The sequence below is a fragment of the Anabrus simplex genome, chromosome 1, assembly GCF_040414725.1.
Source record: "Anabrus simplex isolate iqAnaSimp1 chromosome 1, ASM4041472v1, whole genome shotgun sequence".
Taxonomy (NCBI): Eukaryota; Metazoa; Arthropoda; class Insecta; order Orthoptera; family Tettigoniidae; genus Anabrus; species Anabrus simplex.
The window spans coordinates 781580609-781604101 of NC_090265.1; the positions used below are offsets into that span (position 1 = coordinate 781580609).

At 39.4% G+C, this 23493-nt stretch overlaps 1 protein-coding gene across 1 annotated transcript in view; it reads left to right on the forward strand.

Moving 5' to 3' along the window:
- IntS8 (integrator complex subunit 8) overlaps nt 1-23493 on the forward strand; it is a 275398-nt gene that overhangs the window by 196838 nt on the left and 55067 nt on the right. The window contains exon 12 of the mRNA XM_067136226.2: nt 2699-2960. Within this exon, the coding sequence (XP_066992327.2) occupies nt 2699-2960 (262 nt within the window). The remainder of the gene's footprint in view (nt 1-2698; nt 2961-23493) is intronic.

Here is a 23493-nt window from a genome sequence, read left to right on the forward strand (position 1 = left end):
CAAGGCCCCGAGCCATTGACATTGATGTAATATTTGTCATTTCCTAATGTGAGACTGAGGCTGTCTCGTTTCCACGGTTACTAATGTTTATCATGTCTGTGGTGATGGTTTTTGAAGGATAGCCAGCCATGCACACTGTGCTTCATAAGTTTGGGAAGACATTCTATTCTAATTGACTGCATTTAATTAAATGTTTGACATGTCCATAGAGTGATCAGATAGGTTATTTCCGCTTACTGATCCTATGTAGTTATCATTCACGTTTATCTAACTTAACATTTTTTTTTTTTTCAACAAAATCACTCATTATTGCTTACCAAGTTGGAAATCAACCCTGTTGTTCCAACGTAGGTAATGACCTGTAAAACAAAGATAACGTCCCACGGCTGGGCACCACTTATGTATCTTACTGCCTCTCTGCTTTCTTCATCTGGCAGACTTCGGTTTTTCAGTGTGTCAAATAAAAACTCAGTAACTATTCTAATGAAATAGGAGCAGGATAGGAACTAAGATACCAACTTCAAATCAAATCAAAATCTCTTTATTTGCAAATGAGGTGTCTACCTCGGTGGCAAATGGTACACATTGTCAAGCACTAAATATTAAATTAACAAGAGAAGAAAATTTTCCTATAATACAATATTATACAATTTACGCTAACAATGTTTTCTATTAAACACACAGCTCATCCTTAATAAACTTATATTATTTACAAAATTCTACTTATAATATCTCCTGTACTACTTACAAATATAGTCAACTGATATACAGTATGCGGAATTACTTCAAATGATACTATACAACTGGTATAGGATGAATATTTACATTGTATTTATTTATTTACTTTTTTTTTACCCGTTCTGGATCCTAAGTAGCATAACGACCTGCTGCTTCTTAACCAGAGCCCCTTTTGCCACCACTTTTCAGAGTTCCTGAAGGGCCCTCACAGAGGTCCCAGGGCCCTCGAAGTCCCCACTGTACTTCACCCCTACAGGCAGTCCCCTACTTTGGCTGTCCAAACTCCTTAGACCAGGGGATGGAATTAATTTATTCACACACATTTTTTTAATTTTTTTATTTACATTAACCTGCACTGGTCGAATGCCCTCTAACACTTCATTTATTTTCTCTGTTGCTGTTTATTCTCTTCTTGAATATCTGTACAGATTTTGGAAAAGGATCAAACACTACCCCTGGTAAACTGTTCTACTCCTTCACACCCTTCCCAATGAATGAAAATTTACCCCAATCGCTTCTGCTAAAATTCCTTCTAATTTTATATTTGTGGTCAGTCCTGCCGATATAATTATTTTTCAACTGAAGCCTCTCACGGATATCTCCCCATGCTTCTTCTCCTGTATAGGCTCTATATAATCCTATAAGTCTAGTTTTCTCCCTTCTCTTACTTAAAGTTTCCCACCCAAGTTCCTTTAACATTTCTGATACACTACTCTTTCTCCTGAAATCCCCTGTTACAAATCTTGCTGCTTTCCTCTGCACACTATCTATTTGGAAGAGGAGTGGTGGAAAGACCGAAGAAAGTGGAGAGGAACCATATTTGCCCCTACCCGGCTACAGCTGGATAAAGGGAAATGATGATGATGAGGTATTCTTGGTGAGGATCCCAAACACTGTTTGCATATTCCAATAATGGACGAACCATACTCAAGTAACTTTTTTCTTTTAATTCTTTGTTGCATCCTTTAAGTAGCCTCATTATGACATGTAACGATCTGTATGCTTTCCCAACAATGTCATGATAAATCAATATGTTACAGTTGGACAAATTTATTACGATAAAACATAGAAATTCCCCCTTTAAGAATCATAAACATGATACTGAAATGTTCACTGCAAAAATTTATCAAATGATGGGTCTGTTCCCCACACACAATATAGTTCAGTACAAGTTTTTCAGTGACGTGAGATGCCTTACTTCTCTTATGGTATTGTGAACATCCTAGTCTGAACAGGTATGAAAATATTCGTTCCTAAACATTAATTAAACATAGGCAAAGATTAGAAAGGTTCACACTACAAACTTCCCATAGATTTAGGGACATAAATACATAAACACTCATCCAGGACTAAAATTTATCCCCCAAAGTATTCACTGACTCTACTATTCCATACACCATTTCATCTCATTGTCGTTGCACAGAATGGGAAGTTATCGTATGTTGGAAACCACACCCAGACGACTGGAGTGGGACATTGATGATGATGATGATGATGATGATGATGATGATGATCCCATGTTGGACCCAGCTTTCTTTTTGCAGCTATAAATGCAGAAAAAAGGGAGTCTACTCTGCAGAGAAATATGGTATTTATACACTTCCTTGTTCCCTTACCATTACTTACTATTGTCACTATTTCCTTTATATCCAGATACATCCAGATTGGGACAAATCTGGATTTTCTCCATTTTTGCTGGTTTTTTTTCCTCTAGTCCTCATCCAACTCTAATTTCATTGCCTGTTGATCTTAACCAGGTCTGTCCATCCTCAACTGGGTCTTCCTGAGCATTTCTCTCTTTTTATTTGTAATTCTTTTAATTTACTTATGCATTCTTCCTTCTTTCAACCATCTCTCCATTTTATTACTCAACATGTCTACTTGGCTATACATTTAGTTGCTGTTGCTGCATTTAGATTTTTAGTTTGCTGAATACTTTGCTTATCTTTAAATGTTACAGTCCTTGCTGTGTTTGGCTCCAGTCTGCAGCAGAAGCGGTCTGGTTCTGGTACAACAACGGTGATCCATCGAGACTCGCCAACCCATTGTGGGTCCCCTCACAGTCAGTCTGGATTGTATCAGTTCTTTGCTCAGCTGCGTGACCCCACAGCTTTAGCTGTTGCCATCTCTCTCTTGGCTCGGATACATAACGTTCTGCGCGATGAGTCCAGCTTAGAGTTGTCTGTGGAGTACACAGTACTGTGGCCTGCTGCCATTAGCAAGTGAGTGTGTCCCAGTCAAGGGTTTTTTTTTTTTTTTTTTTTTTTTTTTTTTTTTTTTTTTTTTTTTTTTTTTTTTTTTTTTTTAAGAAAGAAACCATAATTTACAGTGTTGACTGAGTTTAATGTAACTTAAAAGCTTTTCAGACTCTCGAACATGAAAATTTCATATAAATATTACACTATAACATACCTGTGGAAAAAAAAAAAAAAAAAAAAAACACTATGAAACACACTATTAACCCATTGAGCAGTACTGCCGTCTATTTACGGCAGTGTTGCGTGTGGCCCACGGGAGTACTGCCGTCTATTTACACTCGTAGTTTGAGCCTGAATTCATGTTGAATGTTTGAAATTGTTTCCTGACATCATACTAGCAGAATTTTAGAACAATTTTGGTGATGTTTGACATGTTCAGCGATGTTTATTCCATGTTTTGTCACATCTCGTATGTTCTCTGAAGAAGTTCTGTCTCAGCATCTGTAGTCATCTAACCTAATATCTTACGAGATTGTGCTACGAATTGCGACAACACCCGGGAACTGTTTTCTATTGTTATTTCCTGTGAGTGCATTGCACATCTATTCCTAGACAATACACATAATTTTTCTTTTCCCTCATCTCTGGTTTCCGTAGAAACAAACACTCTCTGACAGTAAATAAATACACGTGGTAATGGCGAGATTAAGTCGAGGATGTGGGCGTGCTCCGCAAGATATAAATAATATTTTGACTAACGAGGAGTCTGATGATGAAATTGATATTTATGCTGGTGATAGAGAACGTATTATGTCCGATGAGAGTGGAAAAGGTAATTCCTCGGAAGACAACAACACGGAAACTGAGGACGAAGTGCAACCCGCTGTCACAAAGAAAGCTAAGCTGTCAGCTGTTCAAACCAAAGGAAGAAAGTGGAGTTCTGTAGGTATGTCTCTTCCTACGCTTTCTGCTCATTTTGATGCTTCGAATTCAGGTGTTAGTGATAATCTTAATGTGAATGATAATGATAATGACAATGAGTCAAGACTTGAAGTTTCGATTTTCAAGGAAGTTGTTGATCATAATACAGTAGAAGTCCGCTATACCGAGTACGACATATAACGAGAACTCCGTTATAGCGACGACTTTTTTCTGTCCCTTCAAAATTCCTATATTAAACTGTATCGTCCTTCGGTTACAGCGAGAACCCTGTCACTGGCACATCCATTATTATGAGCGATTAAGCGCGCACTATTTTTTCCATTACCGATATTTATGCAGCCCAGCGATGATATTGCATGTGATCGATTATCTTTGGCATCATTTCCTCGCTATGTGCACTAGCGATTTCTCTCGTCGACATTCGAAGGCGATGTCAGACTCTGTTAGTAATATCCGTCGACAGCTGTTCCATTAAGAAAATTCGAAATGAAAGAGAACATATTTTTGTAATAAATGCGTAAATAACGTGTCCGATAACGGTTGTTAACTTGTTAAAAATTAAGGCTGACTAAACGACCGCTTAATTTTGAGGCTAAATACTGCAATTAAGTAAGAATGGGATACACCTCGAGATATGTCAGAGTGCTTAATTGATTTCAGAGGTTAGTTTATATTTTGTCGCGTCTGGTTAAATTACGGAAAGGCTATTATGAAAATTTATAGCGAGAAAGGTATCATTTCTCTACTGGCGCTTGAAGTGTGTTTTCATCGTACGTATAATACGCTTAAGTTAGGATTTGTGACGCTGTTTGAATAAGAAAACTGAAACGTTTGCGAAAAAAATGCGATCGATCATCTTCGGTACGGTATAGTTTTCTCACTTCGTGCATTTGCGAGCTCTCCCGTTGACATTCAAAGGCGATGTTGGAGTTGATTAGTAATACCCATCAACTGCTGTTCTCTAAAGAAAATTCTAAATGAAAGAGGATAACACATTTTCGTAATAAATGCATAAATAACGTGGCCGATAGCAGTTGTTAACGCGTTAAAAATAAAGACTGAAGTAAACGATATCTTCATTTTAATGTTATATACGGAAATTAAGTAAGAATGTGATACACCTCAAGATATGGCAGAGTACATCAATGATTTCAGTTGATATTTCATATCTTCCTGCGTCTAGTTACGGCTATTTACACGTAAATTTTTCGCGAGAAGTTTATTTCTTTACATGCGTTTCAGGTATGTTTTCATGATAGGCTACATATACGGTTAGGTTAGTTGATGCTGTTTGAAGAAGAAAGCTGAGGTGTTTGCCACAGAAATCTCTGGAGTAATACCGTATTTTTCTGAATCCAATCAATTTTTGTCCTCAGAATCTCATGCGAAAACTCAAGGGTTGTTGCATTCGTGGCCTAACAGTAAATTAATGGATACCACTGGCAACTACCGCGGTACCACGCTGCTTCTTTTCACACGCGCATATAACTCGTTGACAATAAACGACCACTTCTTTACTACACATCGCTAGCCGCAATAACCGGTTGTACAGTGCCTGTGTGTTTCTCAAATCTGCAGATTGGCATCAAAACATGCAACCCTTCGAATTCTTAGAAAAGCCATGGCTACTCAGTGGCAGAGTCATAACGCGTCTATTGTACTTGACGCTTAGTAAAATTAAGTTTTATAGACAGCAGGAATATTTTCGTGATGGATAGTCGTATTGTAAAGATACGTGGAAAAGGTATTGCCGGCAAATTTTCAACGGGTTCTAGTTGAAATTATGATGTCAATTTTAAGTTACTGTTTATTAAACACTCGGAAATTTTGAATAATTGTGCAGCTGCAAAGAAATACGGCATAGGCCTAACTAAAGCCAATATTTGGCGTTAGCATGAAGACAAAGAGCTTAAAAAAAATGCGTACTACACAAAAAATGCATTCAGTGGTTCGCAACAAGGACTCTTTAAAGAAGTCAAAGATGAAATTGCGAGGTATGTGCACGAAAAACGCAAGGGCGGAATAGCCATGCCGTGGCGCAATAAACTCCTTCGTTGACTTTCAACGTTCGCGATTAGGCCTATACATCGCTAGCCGCTGAATTTGGCCGAACCCGACAAGCAAGACATGCGTGTAGCGATAGCCGGTTATATCTGACGCGGCGTAAAAGTAACAGTTTTATAGACAGCAAGAATAATTTCCTGATGGATCGTTGTATTGTAGAGAGGGCGAGTTCTCTACGGTATTATGATACCAATGTTAAGTTAATGGTCCTTAAACCTGCGGAAATATATAATTGTCACAAGTGAACTATGTAGTACAAGTGGAAAGTGATTTTTTTAAAGACTTTATTTGTGAAGTACAATATGATGTTTTATCTATAATGACCTAACATGTACTTTTATTTGTAAAGCATGATATAACGTAATGACCTAAACTGTACTGTGTAAGATTGGTGACATGTGCATCTCTAAATAGTAGAATTCTGTTCTATATTTCCTGGAAGGATCCAGAAAGTTACATGAATTATGGAACAGGGTGTGTTGTTTTGTGGGTAATGTATTCTAGAAAATATTTCTGACTGTTCTGGAAATACGACATTCGCGATCAGGCGTATTCTAGAATGTTAGTCAAAGTTCGCGACCGAAAGTAAGGTTGTGATTGGTGAGTCTAGGTGGCGATAGGGAACTTGTGCACGCTGATTAGCTGCTCCAAGGCCGGAATTTCCTATATATAGTGAGCGAGGCAATGTTCAAAAAAATTCGGTATTCTGAATTCTGTCGGTCTTGGTCTATCTGTCTGTGAGCAGCCTATCTGGTTGACGTCGCCCGGTTCCCGGGATGGCACTCTCCTCGGGTAAGCACTCTTGAATTCCGTTCCTGCTAAAATTTCCGTAATGTTCCGATTTGCATTTCATACAGGAGTTTACCCTAACCTCGCCTAGATTCGCCAAATTAGTTACTTATGACGCCTTTGTTTTTCAGCTGGGCTTACCTGTTCGTTTCTGAGGCATTCCCATTTCTTGTTTCACTAAGATATGTAGGTTGTAGTTTAATATTACAGTAGAAGTCCGTTATAGCAAGAATTCATAACAGCGAAAAATTTACTCGCTATAACGGATTTTCGTTATATCCGATTTTTGTATAAAAGTCGGAAAACCCTTCATGCACTTTAAAGTCGGTATGAAACGGCAATCAGTTTGTTCAAAACTTGCGTTTCCGTAGATGATATCCACACTACGGCTTACTTGTTTGTTATTTTTCGTAATGTAACCGTACGTATGTACGAGTATGTACGACCCCCGAGTTTTTAGGTTAGGAAATTTTCGTATATGGTTTGTTAGGTTAAAATCATGTAATTTTGTTTATTTACCATGTAAAAAAACGTAATATTATAAGAAGAATGTATAGTTAGGGAATATTGCATATGTTCATCATTATATTTTGTATAAATTTCCGTTTGGGTAAGAGTCTGCAAATATGGCCTAGCCGTAAGGATTGTGCAACCGGGAAAACTGCGACTATATCGGGAAGGACGGTTGAAGTCAGTTGGATGTATTGCAACAAGTGGCTTGAAAACACGGGGTACGGCAGGTTGTATCGGTTGAAGAATTGGAGTGAATCAATGTGGACATACATGAGTGGACGGTCTATGTCGCATCATATACTCGATAGCCAATGCGAGGGCTTTGTTTTGAGCGAGGTTTGGGTTGACAGAGTGACGCGGGAAGAAATGCCGGTGTGAGCGTTGCTACCAGTGAACTTTTCAGGACGCTATAACCACGTGTAGCAAGCATATATAAGTGTGTACGCGTGTGCGGCGAGTCATTCTGATTCTGATTCTGTTTCTGACTCTGATGCTGATACTGTGTGTTTCTCATTTGTACTGGTCTGCGGGAGCTACGGATTTGCGCAGTTTGCTATACGATCTGCTATCGTGAGTATCTGATACGGAGTGAACATGGTATAATCTCAACGACTGACCGGCATTGCAGTGGACTTTCTGTAAAAGAAGGTGTTTGTAACTTGTCAGCCGGGTATGCAGCTTCAGTTGATGGAGAATTTTGCTGTTTGCTTGTCTCCGGACATGTAACGCTTTCTGTCCAGCCAGCAATTGGAAAGAATTCAAGACGACGAAGAAGTGTAAATAAGGTTAGGGATGCTGTTAGTAAAGAAGGTTGCATCCGTATGTAGAGAAATAGTCGTCGTACTTTTCTCTACCAGATTAGGATTCACGGTAACAGTGGAGTGCAGTGGGGCTCTTACCTGGAGGTATGTTAAAAGTATAATGATGTTCTATTTTTAGTGATGATTTTAATGATGTGTAATTTGCCTTTGTAGACGGCAAACGAGTAAATCTCGTGAAGAGATGATTTTGTTGGGTAGTATTGTGTATATTAGCTCTATGTAAACAGCAAGCACTAAGTGGATTGCATAAGTGTTTATTTTTGTTGGTGTTTGTCACATATTAGTTCTTATTCGATGTTCTATTTTTATTGGTGAGTTTAATGATGTGTAATTTGCCTTTGTAGACGGCAAACGAATAAATCTCGTGAAGAGATGATTTTGTTGGGTAGTATTGTGTATATTAGCTCTATGTAAACAGCAAGCACTAAGTGGGTTGCATAAGTGTTTATTTTTCTTGGTGTTTGTCACATATAAATTCTTATTCTGGGAGTAAAGTCATAGAATCAAACTTAAAGTGAGTATTTTGTCAGTGGAGTGAGGCTGAACCTGGCATGTTACCCAAATTTAATTTCAGGGGTTATATAGCAACAGGTAAGGTTAAAAAGCAAGTCTGGAGCCTCGTCAGCCTGATGACCGTCGCCTTGGGAGAGGGAGTGGCTCGTTGCTCTACATAATTAAATATTCCTGCAATTGTTTTGCAGGTGGCGCCCATTATCCTTGTTATTTACACTTAGTTGAGTCAACGTTTATCTGTTCAGTATTTCAATAGCTTGCAGTAGTTACAGTAATCCGATACTACGTGAAGGTGTATGTTTAATTTCATTCTGAAAAAAATATAGTACCGTATATCTCAGAATCCAAGATGAATCCCACTTTTTCCTTCAAAAATTTTAAATCAGGCTCAAAAAGAAGTTTGTAAAATCATATGAGTGCCTTGTCTTAGTGTGGGCCTACGCATTTTTAGACGCCAACGTTCTCTTTCATTTCGTCATGCCGTATTTCTTTATTTTTGGCGGCTGCACATTTATTTTTTTCCGCGGGTTTAAGAACCATTAACTTGACGTTGGCATCATAATACCGAAGAGAACTCGTTGAAAATTTTCTGTCAATACCTATTCCATGCTTCTCTACAATAGAACGATCCATCAGGAAATTATTCTCGCTGTCTATAAAACTATTACTTTTACGCAGCGTCAGATATAACTGGCTTCCGCTACACGCACGTCTCGCTAGTGATGTATTGGCCTAATCGCGAACGTTGAAAGTCAACGAACGAGTTTATTGCGCCACGGTACGGCCATTCCGCCCTTGCGTTTTTCGTGCACATACCTCACAATTTCATCTTTGACTTCTTTAAAGCGTCCTTGTTGCGGACCACTGAATGAATTTTTTGTACAGTACGCATTTTTTTAGCTCTTTGTCTTCATGCTAATGCCAAATACTGGCTTTAGTTAGGCCTATGCCATATTTTCTTGTGGCTGCACAATTATTCTACATTTCCGTGTGTTTAATATCATTAACTTATAATTGGCATCATAATATCGACTAGAACCCGTTGAAAATTTGCCGGCAATACCTTTTCCACGTATCTTTACAATACGACTATCCATCACGAAAATATTTCTGCTGTCTATAAACCTTAATTTTACTACGCGTCAAGTACAATAGACGCGTTATGACTCTGCCACTGAGTAGCCATGGCTTTTCTAGAATTCGAAGGGTCGCATGCTTTGATGTCATTCTGCAGATTTGAGAAACACACATTCTCTGTACAACCGGTTGTCGCGGCTAGCGATGTGTGGTAAAGAGGCGGTCGTTTATTGTCAACGAGTTCTGTGCGCGTGTGAAAAGAAGCAGCGTGGTTACCGCGGTAGTTGCCAGTGGTATCAATTAACTTACTGTTAGGCCGCGAATGCAACAACTCTTGAGTTTTCACATGACATTCTGAGAAAAAAAAAGTCTTGGATTCGGAAAAATACGGTAACACTCCAGAGATTTCTGTGGCAAACACCTCAGCTTTCTTCTTCAAACAGCTTCACCTAACCTAACCGTATATGTAGCCTATCATGAAAACATTTTTGAAACGCATGTAGAGAAATAACCTCCTCGCGAAAAATTTACATATAAATAGCCGTAACTAGACGTGAGAAGATATGAAATATCCTCTGAAGTCAGTGATGTACTCTGCCATATCTTGAGGAGTATCACACATTCTTACTTAATTTCCGTATATAACATTAAAATTAAGATATCGTTTACTTCAGTCTTATTTTTAACGAGTTAACAACTGCTATCGGCCACGTTATTTACGCATTTATTACAAAAAGATGTTTTCCTCTTTCATTTCGAATTTTCTTTAGAGAACAGCAGTCAATGGGTATTACTAATAAACTCCAACATCGCCTTTGAATGTCAACGAGAGAGCTCGCAAATTTAAACCTAGGAATTTCATTTTTGTCCGTATTGAACTGAGAAAGGATGATAGGAAAACTTAAAACGGTCTACCTTTTCAATACAAAAATGTTATAGTTTATTTATAACATGTATTTGTACTTGGAACTAGTTTCAACGCTGATTTGCGTCATCATCAGCCAAAATGTGGGAATAGGCAAGCATGTAGGCATTTATATTACACAAGGCATTACATTAAACAATACACATCTTACAAGGAGATAAAAACAGGGACGAGTATAGAAACAAATGAATCGTTGAGAAAACAAAAGTTATACATATTAAAAATAACCTTAACCACACATCTTGCAGTGCGAAAGTGTTCTTCTTGAATGATTCCTGAATATAAAACACATGTGCACACATTTCTGAAGAGCCAGCAGGCAGGACAAAGTAAAGTGAAACCTTAAGAGTTCTCATTTTTCTATGTTCTGACTAACTAATGAAGTCTCCCTTGAGTTCCTGATAAACATACAAAACAGGAAATTCTCCTTCACTCTCAACAATAGCTATAAAGACCAACGGTAAAATTTCATTTTAAATATTGTGCAGAGAGGTGAAAGCATGATTTTGAACATGATATAACTCCTTCATATAACCCAGTTTTTTACACAAGGTGTTACATTAAATAATACACATCTTACGAGGAGATAAAAACAGGGGCGAATGTAGAAACACATGCATCGTTGAGAAAGCAAAGTTATACATATTAAAAATAAGCTTAACCACACAACTTGCAGTGCGAAAATATTTGCCTTGAATGATTCCTGAATACAAAACGCATGCGCACACACTTCTAAAGAGCCAGCAGGCGGGGAAAAGTAAGGTGAAACCTTAAGAGTTCTTCTGAGAAGAGTTCATCATTCTTTCTATGATCTGACTAACTAATGAAGTCTCCTTTGAGTTCCTGATAAACATACGCAACAGGAAATTAAACTATACACATCTTACAAGGAGATGAAAACAGGGAAAGTTATACATATTAAAAATAACCTTAACCACACATCTTGTAGTGCGAAAATATTCGTCTTGAATGATTCCTGAATACAAAACACACGCGCACACATTTCTGAAGAGCCAGCAGGCAGGAAAAAGTAAAGTGAAACCTTAAGAGTTCTTCTGAGAAGAGTTCATCATTTTTTCTATGTTCCGACTAACTAATGAAGTCTCCCTTGAGTTCCTGATAAACATACACAACAGGAAATTCTCCTTCACTCTCGCAAATGCACAAAGTGAGAAAACAATACCGTACCGAAGATGATCGATAGCATTTTGTTGCAAACGTTTCAGTTTTCTTATTCAAACAGCGCCACGTATCCTAACTTAACTGTACTATACGTATGATGAAAGCACACTTCAAGCGCCAGTAGAGAAATTATACATTTCTCGCTATAAATTTTCATAATAGCCTTTCCGTAATTTAACCAGACGCGACAAAACATAAACTAACCTCTGAAATCAATTAAGCACTCTGCCATTCTTACTTAATTGCAGTATTTAGCCTCACAATTAAGCGGTCGTTTAGTCAGCCTTAATTTTAACGAATTAACAACCGTTATTACGCATTTATTACGAAAATATGTTCTCTTTCACTTCGAATTTTCTTTACGGAACAACTGTCGCCGGATATTACTAATCGACTCCGACATCGCCTTCGAATGTCGACGAGAGAAATCGCTAGTGTACACAGCGAGGAAACGATGCCGAAGGTAATCGATCGCATGCAGTATCATCGCTGGGGTGCATAAATATCGGTAACGGAAAAAATCGCGCGCGTTTAATCGCTTGTAATAACGGATGCGCCAGTAATAGGGTTCTCGCTGTAACCGAAGGACGATACACAGTTTAATATAGGAATTTTGAAGGGACAGAAAAATGTCATCGCTATAACGGAATTCTCGTTATATGCCGCACTCGCTATAGCGGACTTCTATTGTATTTCCCTTGGGGTTTGCCTCTGGTAGTTTTGTATCACTTGAGGTACGCTAGATTTTGGAGAACCTGTTTCAGTTCACTGTAAATTGCATTGTACAACTGCATTGGTAACTAGATGTATAGTTGATTTGAAATTTTGAATTTACACTGCTACGAAAGCAATATCAAAGAACCTCTAAGCTATGTATATCACTGAACTTATAGTTCGTAACTTGGAATTGTATTTGGAATGTATTTGTAAAATTATTCTATATATAATATTTTTCAAATCTAAGGATCACGGCGATTTATTTCGGAATCCGCTATCTAAGCCATGTCCATGCCTTTGATAGGTTCCCAGTCTTTTTCATCTTCCCGGTTTGTTGTCCACTAGTTGGCCCTACTGATATTTACGTACATGTTTTTGTTGGAGATCTGCGTAATGCCAGTTAATGTTTTTCCAAGTGTGTAGTGATTTCTGATATTGTGCTCTTACCTTTCCCTTTTAACTGTGCTTGTGCCTTGTTTTGTGTTACCACTGTAGTAGAGGTAACAATAATAATTGTGCAGCCACAAAAAAGAAAAAAAAATATGGCGTGACGAAAGTCAATGTTCGGCGTCTAAAAGTAGTCTAAAAATGCGTAGGCGTACTGTACAACAAGGCATTCATATGATTTTACAAACTTCTTTTTGAGCCTGATTTAAATTTTTTGAAGGAAAAAATGAGGTCCATCTTGGATTCGGAGAAATACTGTACTATATTTTTTTTAGAATGAAATTAAACATACACTTTCACGTAGTATCGGATTACGAAAAATAACAAACAAGTAAGCCGTAGTGTGGATATAATCTGCGGAAACACAAGTTTTGAACAAACTGATCGCCGTTACATACCGATTTTAAAGTGCAGGAAGGGTTTTCCGACTTTTATACAAAAATAGGATATAACGACAATCTGTTATAGCGAGTAAATTTTTTGATGTTATCAATTCTCGCTATAACGGACTTCTACTGTATTATGAACTTGATAGTGTCAGAAATGAACAAGTATTACTTATTTGTTACGGAAAATACGGATGTAAAGGAAAAGTCGAAGTTACATAAGTGGCAAGGCATAACCGTGGAGAATCTTGGTTTTTCTGGCAACTGTTTTGTTGATGGGCCATGTGAAGAAAAATAGGATGAAAGACTATTAGTCAACAAATGAAATTTCCAGATCCTAATGGGTGGGTAGGAGATAGGGATCTGTGCTCAGATGGCCTTCATTTAAACTGCAGTGGTACGTATAAGTTAGGAAATTTGTTTGGAAGGGTAATAAGGAGGTACATTCAGGGAAACGGGATGGCCTAGGGAGCGGTGATAAGGGAACAGGGAACAGGGAACTGGAAATCAAGTAGGGATGACATAAAATTGTTAGTGTTGAACTGTAGAAGTATTGTAAAGAAAGGAATAGAATTAAGTAATTTAATAGATATATATTTACCAGATATTGTAATAGGTGTTGAATCATGGCTGAGAAATGATATAATGGATGCAAAACTTTTCTCACGGCACTGGAGTGTGTATCGTAGAGATAGGATAGGAATGGTGGGAGGGGGAGTGTTCATTCTCGTGAAAGAAGAATTTGTAAGCTACGAAAAAGTTAAAGATGAGACACATGAAATTCTAGGTATAAGGCTCATTTCTAAAGATAATAGGCAACTTGATATATTTGGAGTGTAGAGATCGGGAAAGGGTAGCACTGATGCGGATTCGGAATTATTTGATAGGATATCTCAGCTATGTGAGAAACGACATGGAAAGAAATGTGATTGTAGCGGGAGATCTGAATTTGCCAGATGTCAATTGGGAAGGAAATGCGAACGACAGGAAGCATGACCAACAAATGGCAAATAAGTTAATATGGGAAGGACAACTGATTCAGAAAGTGATGGAACCAACCGGAGGGAAAAATATCCTGGATGTGGTGGTGATAAAACCAGATGAGCTCTATAGGGAAACTGAAGTAATAGATGGTATTAGTGATCATGAAGCTGTTTTTGTCGTAGTTAAAAATAAATGTGATAGAAAGGAAGGTCTTAAAAGTAGGACTATTAGGCAGTACCATATGGCTGATAAAGCAGGCATGAGGCAGTTTCTAAATAGCAGTAGCGTAGCCAGGATTTCAGTTTGGGGGGGGGGGGCCATTTATTTTGATAGGTGACCAAACTTCCAGAGTTTAGGTGGTATAGAATACCTAAAAAGGAAATTAGTGTCCTTGGATCCAAGTAAGAGTGGTGGATTCGTGCGGATTCCGGAAGCTAATAGTAATCTTCTTCTTCTTCTTCTTCTTCTTCTTCTTCTTCCTCCTCCTCTTCTTCTTCTTTCGTTTTTCCTACATCTGTGGGGTCACGGGTGCGAACTGTGTCGCACATGTGAATTTGGCCCTGTTTTACGGCCGGATGCTCTTCCCGACGCAACCCTATATGGAGGGATGTAATCACTGTTGGTGTTTCTTTGGTGTCTGGTAGTGTAGAATGTTGTCTGAATATGAAGAGGAAAATGTTGGGACAAACACCAAGTCCCCAAGCTAGAATATAAATACGGTAATTTTATTATAATAATGGTCATGTGATAAGCTATAAAGAAGTGACATTTTATACGATTAATGCGGCAAAGAAACACACACATACACATCGAATAAAGGTTTCTCGCCCTTCTCCATGGCTAGATGTTGAAACCAAGAGAATGATGGCCCACCGTGACTCGTTATTTCGACATTATAAACAAACCTTAGATGACACAGACTTCGAATCTTACCGCATCTTAAGAAATCGCACAAAGCAGTTAATCAGAAATAAAAAATGTGCATATTTCTGGAATTTAGCTAACAACTTTAATTCCAATCGCGTATGGGACCAATTTAGAGCTCTGGGAATAGGGAAACATCAACAGAGCCAGACAACTCCTGACATTCTACTTGACGAATTGAACGATTACTCTAGTAGAATAAATATTCAACCTACCCCAATAAACTGCACCGAATCACCGCCCTCCCCTCCAGCCAATCCACCATTCACATTTCACAGTGTCACAGAAAATCAGGTTAAAAAGGCTTTGTACTCGATTAAATCAAAGGCCACGCGTGTAGATGATAATCCTATTTCTTTTATACATAACATTATTGGTGCTGTCCTGCCTATACTCTCGCACATACTGAACTACTGTTTACTAAACGGAATTTTCCCTACTGTCTGAAAAACAGACAATATTGAATATTATACTGGTACCTAAGAGTTTAGACCACCTAGCTCGATAGCTGTAGTCGCTTAAGTGCGGCCAGTATCCAGTAATCGGGAGATAGTGGGTTCGAGCCCCACTGTCGGCAGCCCTGAAAATGGTTTTCCGTGGTTTCCCATTTTCACACCAGGCAAATGCCGGGGCTGTACCTTAATTAAGGCCACGGCCGCTTCCCTCCAATTCCTAGGCCTTTCCTATTCCATCATCGCCGTAAGACATATCTGTGTCGGTGCGACGTAAAGCAAATAGCAAAAAAAAAAAAAAAAAAGTTTAGACCCACAATCTCTCTCTGACATTCGTCCTGTGTTCATACTCCCTGCGCTTTCTAAAGCCTTTGAACGTTTAGTATATGAGCAAGTTCTGGAATACCTAAATAAAAATGCTCCCTTGGACCACAGTACCGCAACAGCACTTTTGAAGGTAAGAAGAAACGCTATAGACAAACGACTGCTCACTAAACTTATCATTCTTGACTTCAGTAGCACCTTTGACACTATAGAAATTCCGACTATGATAAAGTAAATGGAACTGCTAAATTTCGACCTGGCTGCGCTTAAGTTTCTTAGTTATTATTTGAGTAACCATCAACAGCATGTAACAGTAAACGACAAGGCCTCTAAATGGAAAATGAAACTTAGTGGTGCCCCGCAGGGCAGTATTCCAGGGCCTATACTTTTCTGTATTTATATCAATGACATACCATCCGTGCCAGGAAATAACATATCGACACTGCAAGACAAGATATTAACAATGACCTCTGATGACTCAGTATATATGCACAACGAAATTCTCTTATACTAAACTCCACAAAATCTCAGGCAATCATAATTGGACCACGAAAATTACTGAGCTGCTCAAACAATGTCGCAATCCCGCCTATCCTACTGAATGGGAACATTATTCCCCACAGTAAACCAGTTAAAAATTTTGGCTTAATTATGAATGAAACACTTGATTGATCTGGTCACACGAAAGAAATACGTAAAAAAAAGACTTTTGGAGTACTTCACCCTCTTAAACGGCAGAGGGACATATTTCCATTTGAGCTAAAGGCAAAACTAATACAGACACTCATTCCCCCTATTCATGATTACTGTTACGTTGTATTAGTTGATATGACGAGAGAAGAAACACTTAAACTTCAACGAGCACTGAATTCCTGCCTGAGATTTATTTACAACATCGGGTACGATGTTCATACCACCCCATACTATCAGCCTGTCTCATGGCTGAAGCCTGATAAACGTTGACAGCTACACACTTTAACGATGGTGTTTAGGAGTTTTAGCTGAAAGTCAGCCACTGTATATTTCTTCTAAATTCACCTTTTCATCATAATTTCACAACTTGCATACACATTCTAGATCCTATCTTTCTATTCCACTGCACCGCACAAATACAATTCATAGATTATTTGTGGTGATCGGCGTCACATTATGGAATTCCCTGTCAGCTCAGGTCAGAGAAACTAGCTCTTTATTAAGATTTAAGGTCACCTGCAGAGACGTCCGACTCGTTGGTTGAATGGTCAGCGTACTGGCCTTCGGTTCAGAGGGTCCCGGGTTCGATTCCCGTCCGGGTCGGGGATTTTAACCTTCATGGGTTAATTCCAATGGCCCGGGGGCTGGGTGTTTGTGCTGTCCCCAACATCCCTGCAACTCGCACACCACACATAACACTATCCTCCACCACAATAACACGCAGTTACCTACACATGGCAGATGCCGCCTACCCTCATCGGAGGGTCTGCCTTACAAGGGCTGCACTTGGCTAGAAATAGCCACACGAAATTAAATTAAACCTGCCGAGACTACCTGCTAAGGACAGCTGACTGAATGGTTGAAATGTGAATGTGTGCGTGCTTGAGGATGTCATTTTTAAGAGTTTTTAATATTGAAATGAAATGGCGTATGGCTTTTAGTGCCAGGAGTGTCCGAGGACATGTTAAGCTCACCAGGTGCAGGTATTTTTATTTGACACCTGTAGGCGATCTGCGCGTCGGGATGAGAATGTAATGATGATGAAGACGACACATACACCCCGCCCCCGTGCTAGCAAAATTAACCAATGATGGTTGAAATTCCCGACCCTGCTGGGAATCGAATCCAGGACCCTTGTGACCAAAGGCCAACTTGCTAACCATTTAGCCACGCAGCCGCACTTTTCAATATTAATTAGTTGTAATATTAATTTAGTTAGTAATGTATTTAAATTTATTTTTAAAACTATTAATTTTTGTAGTTTTAACTGTTTTACGTATCTCAGTATTTTATTTAAGATTTTGATTAGTATGTGGTTAAGTATACGAGAGGGCCTCGAGCCCTAACTTCGCCACTGTAAAAAAGGCACTAATAAATAAATAAATATAGAATGTAAGGGGTATGGGTATAGATATTTTGTTTAGTTGGTAAAGAAAAATATATGTCACAACATATGCTAGGGAGTGTTTACCTTGTCCTATTAGTTTCCCTAGCGGTTAGGGCAGCGCAGTTGTGAGCTTGCATCCAAGAGCCAGTGGATTCGAACCCTTCTGTCGGCAGCCCTGAAAATGGTTTCCCGGGTTTCCCATTTTCACACCAGGCAAATGCTGGGGCTGTACCTTAATTAAGGGAACGGCCGCTTCCATCCCACTCCTACGCCTTTCCTATCCCACCGTCACCATAAGGCCTATCCGTGTCGTTGCGACGTAAAGCAAATTGTTAATTCGTTTCCCTTGCAAGCCTGGGGTGCAGAATATAGTTACAGTTTTATGACGCTAATATTCGTATGTATAATTTTTATTAACGTGCCAGAAACCAACGACATGGAGCTGTTGCCATTTCAACACCGTTTTGAGGGCCACCGACCAAAGTCGGGATTTGAACCTGCGAACTCGGACTCAGAAGGACAGCGACTCAACCAACTGAACCATATGGAAAGGAGGCGTTTGTGATTATTGTTATAAATAGATTCAGTTAGTATGTTTACACAGGTTTTATGAAGAGCATTTATTAAGGCGTACGTTTTCCAACTGTCCTAAATGCACGAGACCGGACGGAAGAACTAGCTGGAAGCTAAAGAGCCTTGCAGGGGTGTCGCTTCCTTCTCTGTACACTTTTCCAAACCAAACTCCATGGCGTAACAGCCCCGAAGGGCCATCGCCTACCAAGCGACCGCTGTTCAGCCCGAAGTCCTGCAAATTATGAGGTGTCCTGTTGTGGTCAGCACGACGAATCCTCTCCGCCGTTATTCTAGGCTTTCTAGACCGGTGCCGTTATCTCACCATCAGATAGCTCCTCAATTATAAGCTCGTGGGCTGAGTGTACCTCGAACCAGTCCTCAGATCCAGGTAAAAACCCTGACCTGACCGGGAATCGAACCCGGGGCCTCCGGTAAGAGGCAGGCAAGCTACCCCTACACCGTGGGGTCGGCTTGTTACTTTCAGGTCACCTTATTTTAGAATTAGACTTAAGGCATCCTGCATTCGATGCCCGCCACGGACAGAGTTAAGAAAGGCATGGGATCGGGAAGATACAGCCTTGTTTGTGGGTGCAGTAGAGTTGGCCATGAGTCTCCCGTGATCGAAATATCTACGACCTGGCAGGTAGTCGCCTTCACGGGGCGTCGTACCAAAGTGGTTCTTTTTTTTTTAGAAAAAAAATGAAGATTCTACTTCCTCACAAACGAAGAACGATATTAATTTTACGAACAGTTTCAATAATGCAGCCGATTTACAGTACAGAAGCTATGATTTCGATTGTTTGATATAATTACATGGCAACAATCAAAACCATCAATTTCTACAGAAGATCCGTCACCGCACTCGGTAGGAACAGCTTTCTTTTCATATCCACCGGGCGAGTTGGCCGTGCGGTTAAGGGCACACAGCTGTGTGCTTGCATCCGCTTCGAACCCCACTGTTGGCGGCCCTAAAGATGGTTTTCCGTGGTTTCCCATTTTCACACCTTAATGACAGCTGATGGCGGAGCTGTTGAGGATCCAACCAGCCTTAGGACTGAAGACTGAACATACAACATACAATTAAGGCTACGGCCGCTTCCTTCCCACTCCTAACCCTTTACTTTCCCATCGTTGCCATAAGACCTGCGGTGCGACGTAAAGCAAATTCTAAATACAAAATAAAACATCTTTTCACAACCCCTTCCATGGAAAAGTTGTATCCACGCTACTGGCCTAGACTTGGCCACTGAAATTATTTCGTGGGTACGCCACTGCATCCACTCACCATTTAAGGTACAAGGTAAGCCCGAAGAATGGTTGATACTCAAAATACACCATCATAAATGATGCGGTTATGACTCAAAAGTACTAAAGAAAGGTAAGGCACGCAACCTAGTGTTTTAAGTAGAATCTGTATCAATAGAACGTGACTTCCTATTTTAAAAATGTTTCATGCATCGACTGCGACTCAAGCCTCGGCCGTCTTGATGAGAAGATAGAACCATTGGAACTGGGTTATCACGTCCGCTAATTACAAGATAGTTACATGCACTTTTGATGGTGCCATTTGAAGTTCCAATCAGTCCCCGGGCATTTGACAAAATATATAGACCTACCTATAGAACTAAGGTATGCATCTGCGATCTGTCTTGCTATTTGAATTTTAAAAAAATCATAACTTACGGAGGATGCACATTATTTTGCCCGTAGTGACAAATAAAGTTATTATATGGCACAAAATGAGAAACTAACGTGCAGCTCACAATCCTGTCACAGTCTTCCGAACGCTGCAACTTAAACACAGCACATCTTTCAACCATGGTACAACCGCAGTTTCCTGGAACTGATCTGCAAAAGCTGACACGATGTTGTTCAACTGTTTGTGGCTGTGAACCCCGTTATCTCAGTGGTCACGTTCCGGCCCCCTACTGAGTAATCCCTGGCTAATTGCCCCTTTCCTCATCTTTTGGCATGTGTCAACACATTCCCAATACTGAGGCCTCTACAGTGAAATATCCCCGCGCATCACAATCCTAAGTGTCTTCCTTTCATTCAAGCAGTACAAATATGGAGAATTATGAATGGCCGTATTGAGCCCTGCTAGTAGATTCTTTGTCACTACATTAATTCGTCATTTCGGCGTAAGTTTTAAGTTGTTCGTATCGTACGTAAAACAACGGCTGATCCTCGCTCTAGCTTCAGGAAACATTTTGGGGGGGGCCCGGCCCCACTGGGCCCCCCATTGCCTATGCCAGTGCTAAATAGTAACTATGATCGGTGGAAAACGGTAAATAAAAATGTAAACAGACTCTGGGATGTGTTTAAAGAAATTGTTGAGGAATGCAAAAACAGGTTTGTACCTTTTAAGGGTGGTAAGGAATGGTAAAGACCCACCTTATTATAATAGAGAAATAAAGAGACTAAGAAGGAGGTGCAGACTGGAAAGAAATTGTTAGAAATGGCTGTGGAAGTAAGGAGAAATTGAAGGAACTTACTAGAAAATGAAATCTAGCAAAGAAGGCAGCTAAGGATAACACGATGGCAAGCATAATTGGCAGTCATACAAATTTTAGTGAAAAATGGAAGGGTATGCATAGTTATTTTAAGGCAGAAACAGGTTCCAAGAAGGACATTCCAGGAATAATTAATGAACAAGGGGAGTGTGTTTATGAGGATCTTCAAAAGGCAGAAGTATTCAGTCAGCAGTATGTAAAGATTGTTGGTCACAAGGATAATGTCGAGATAGAGGAGGAGACTAAGGCCAAAGAAGGAATATTATTTACATATGTAAACAAAAATGACATGTACAATAAGATACAAAAGTTGAAAACTAGAAAAGCGGCTGGAATTGATCAGATTTCTGGAGATATACTAAAGACAATGGGTTGGGATATAGTACCATATCTGAAGTACTTATTTGATTATTGTTTGATCAGAGGAGCTATACCAGATGAATGGAGAGTTGCTATTGTAGCCCCTGTGTATAAAGGAAAGGGTGATAGACATAAAGCTGAAAATTACAGGCCAGTAAGTTTGACATGCATTGTATGTAAGCTTTGGGAAGGCATTCTTTCTGATTATATTAGACATGTTTGTGAAATTAATAATTGGTTCGATAGAAGGCAATTCGGTTTTAGGAAAGGTTATTCCACTGAAGCTCAACTTGTAGGATTTCAGCAAGGTATAGCAGATATCTTAGATTCTGGAGGTCAAATGGACTGTATCGCAATTGACCTGTCTAAAGAATTTGATAGGGTGGATCATGGGAGACTACTGGCAAAAATGAGTGCAATTGGACTAGACAAAAGAGTGACTGAATGGGTTGCTATATTTCTAGAAAATAGATCTCAGAGAATTAGAGTAGGTGAAGCTTTATCTGACCCTGTAATAATTAAGAGGGGAATTCCTCAAGGCAGTATTATCGGACCTTTATATTTTCTTATATATATAAATGATATGAGTAAAGGAGTGGAATCGGAGGTAAGGTTTTTTGTGGATGATGTTAATCTCTATAGAGTGATAAATAAGTTACAAGATTGTGTGCAACTGCAACGTGACCTCGAAAATGTTGTGAGATGGACAGCAGGCAATGGTATGTTGATAAACGGGGTTAAAAGTCAGGTTGTGAGTTTCACAAATAGGAAACGTCCTCTCAGTTTTAATTCCTGCGTTGATGGGGTGAAAGTTCCTTTTGGGGATCATTGTAAGTATCTAGGTGTTAATATAAGGAAAAATCTTCATTGGGATAATCACATAAATGGGATTGTAAATAATGGGTACAGATCTCTGCACATGGTTATGAGGGTGTTTATACTCCGCACGGCCTTACTTCTAAATTGAAGTTTCGCAAAACAAATGAGCATCGCTTTTCCCCTGTTGCCAGCGCGCTACTGCCGTGAGAACAGCTGATGCAATACGACCGCGGTAAAACACCCTTGTAAAACGTATACCGTACTCAGAAAAACAAATTAATCTGGATTGAAAACAAATTCACAAAAACTACACTTACAAACAACATCTGACACTAAAAGAGAATAAATTATTAAGAATAAAAGAGAATGAGGAAATAACACACCACTCTCCACTAATGGCTGACACAGGAAGGAGGTTATGGCCTACAAACGGGACACCCCACTGATCTCAGAGTCACTGAAACCCTTCAACAATATGCAAAACACGCTAATTACTGAAGGAAAATGCAAACGATCGCGAGCCGTACCGAATTGCATACATGCTGAGCGAGATAGGTTAACCACGTGGTGAACGTAAATATTAGAGTTGGCAACTAGGTTTCGAGATCATGCTCTGCCGATATAAATCGATATGAATGACAGCCAAAATCTGCCAAAACGTCAATTTAGAAGCAGAGCCGTACGGAGTGTAGGGGTTGTAGTAAGGATGTAAAGGAGAGGGCATATAAGTCTCTGGTAAGACCCCAACTAGAGTATGGTTCCAGTGTCTGGGACCCTCACCAGGATTACCTGATTCAAGAACTGGAAAAAATCCAAAGAAAAGCAGCTCAATTTGTTCTGGGTGATTTCCGACAAAAGAGTAGCGTTACAAAAATGTTGCAAAGTTTGGGTTGGGAAGAATTGAGAGAAAGAAGAAAAGCTGCTCGACTAAGTGGTATGTTATCCTTGATATCTATGCCTAAGTGGTATGTTTCGAGCTGTCCACGGAGAGATGGAGTGGAATGACATTAGTAGACGAATATGTTTGAGTGGCGTTTATAAAAGTAGGAAAGAAGATAAAGTTGGAATTCAAGAGAACAAACTGGGGCAAATATTCATTTATAGGAAGGGGAGTTAGGGATTGGAATAACTTACCAAGTGAGACGTTCAATA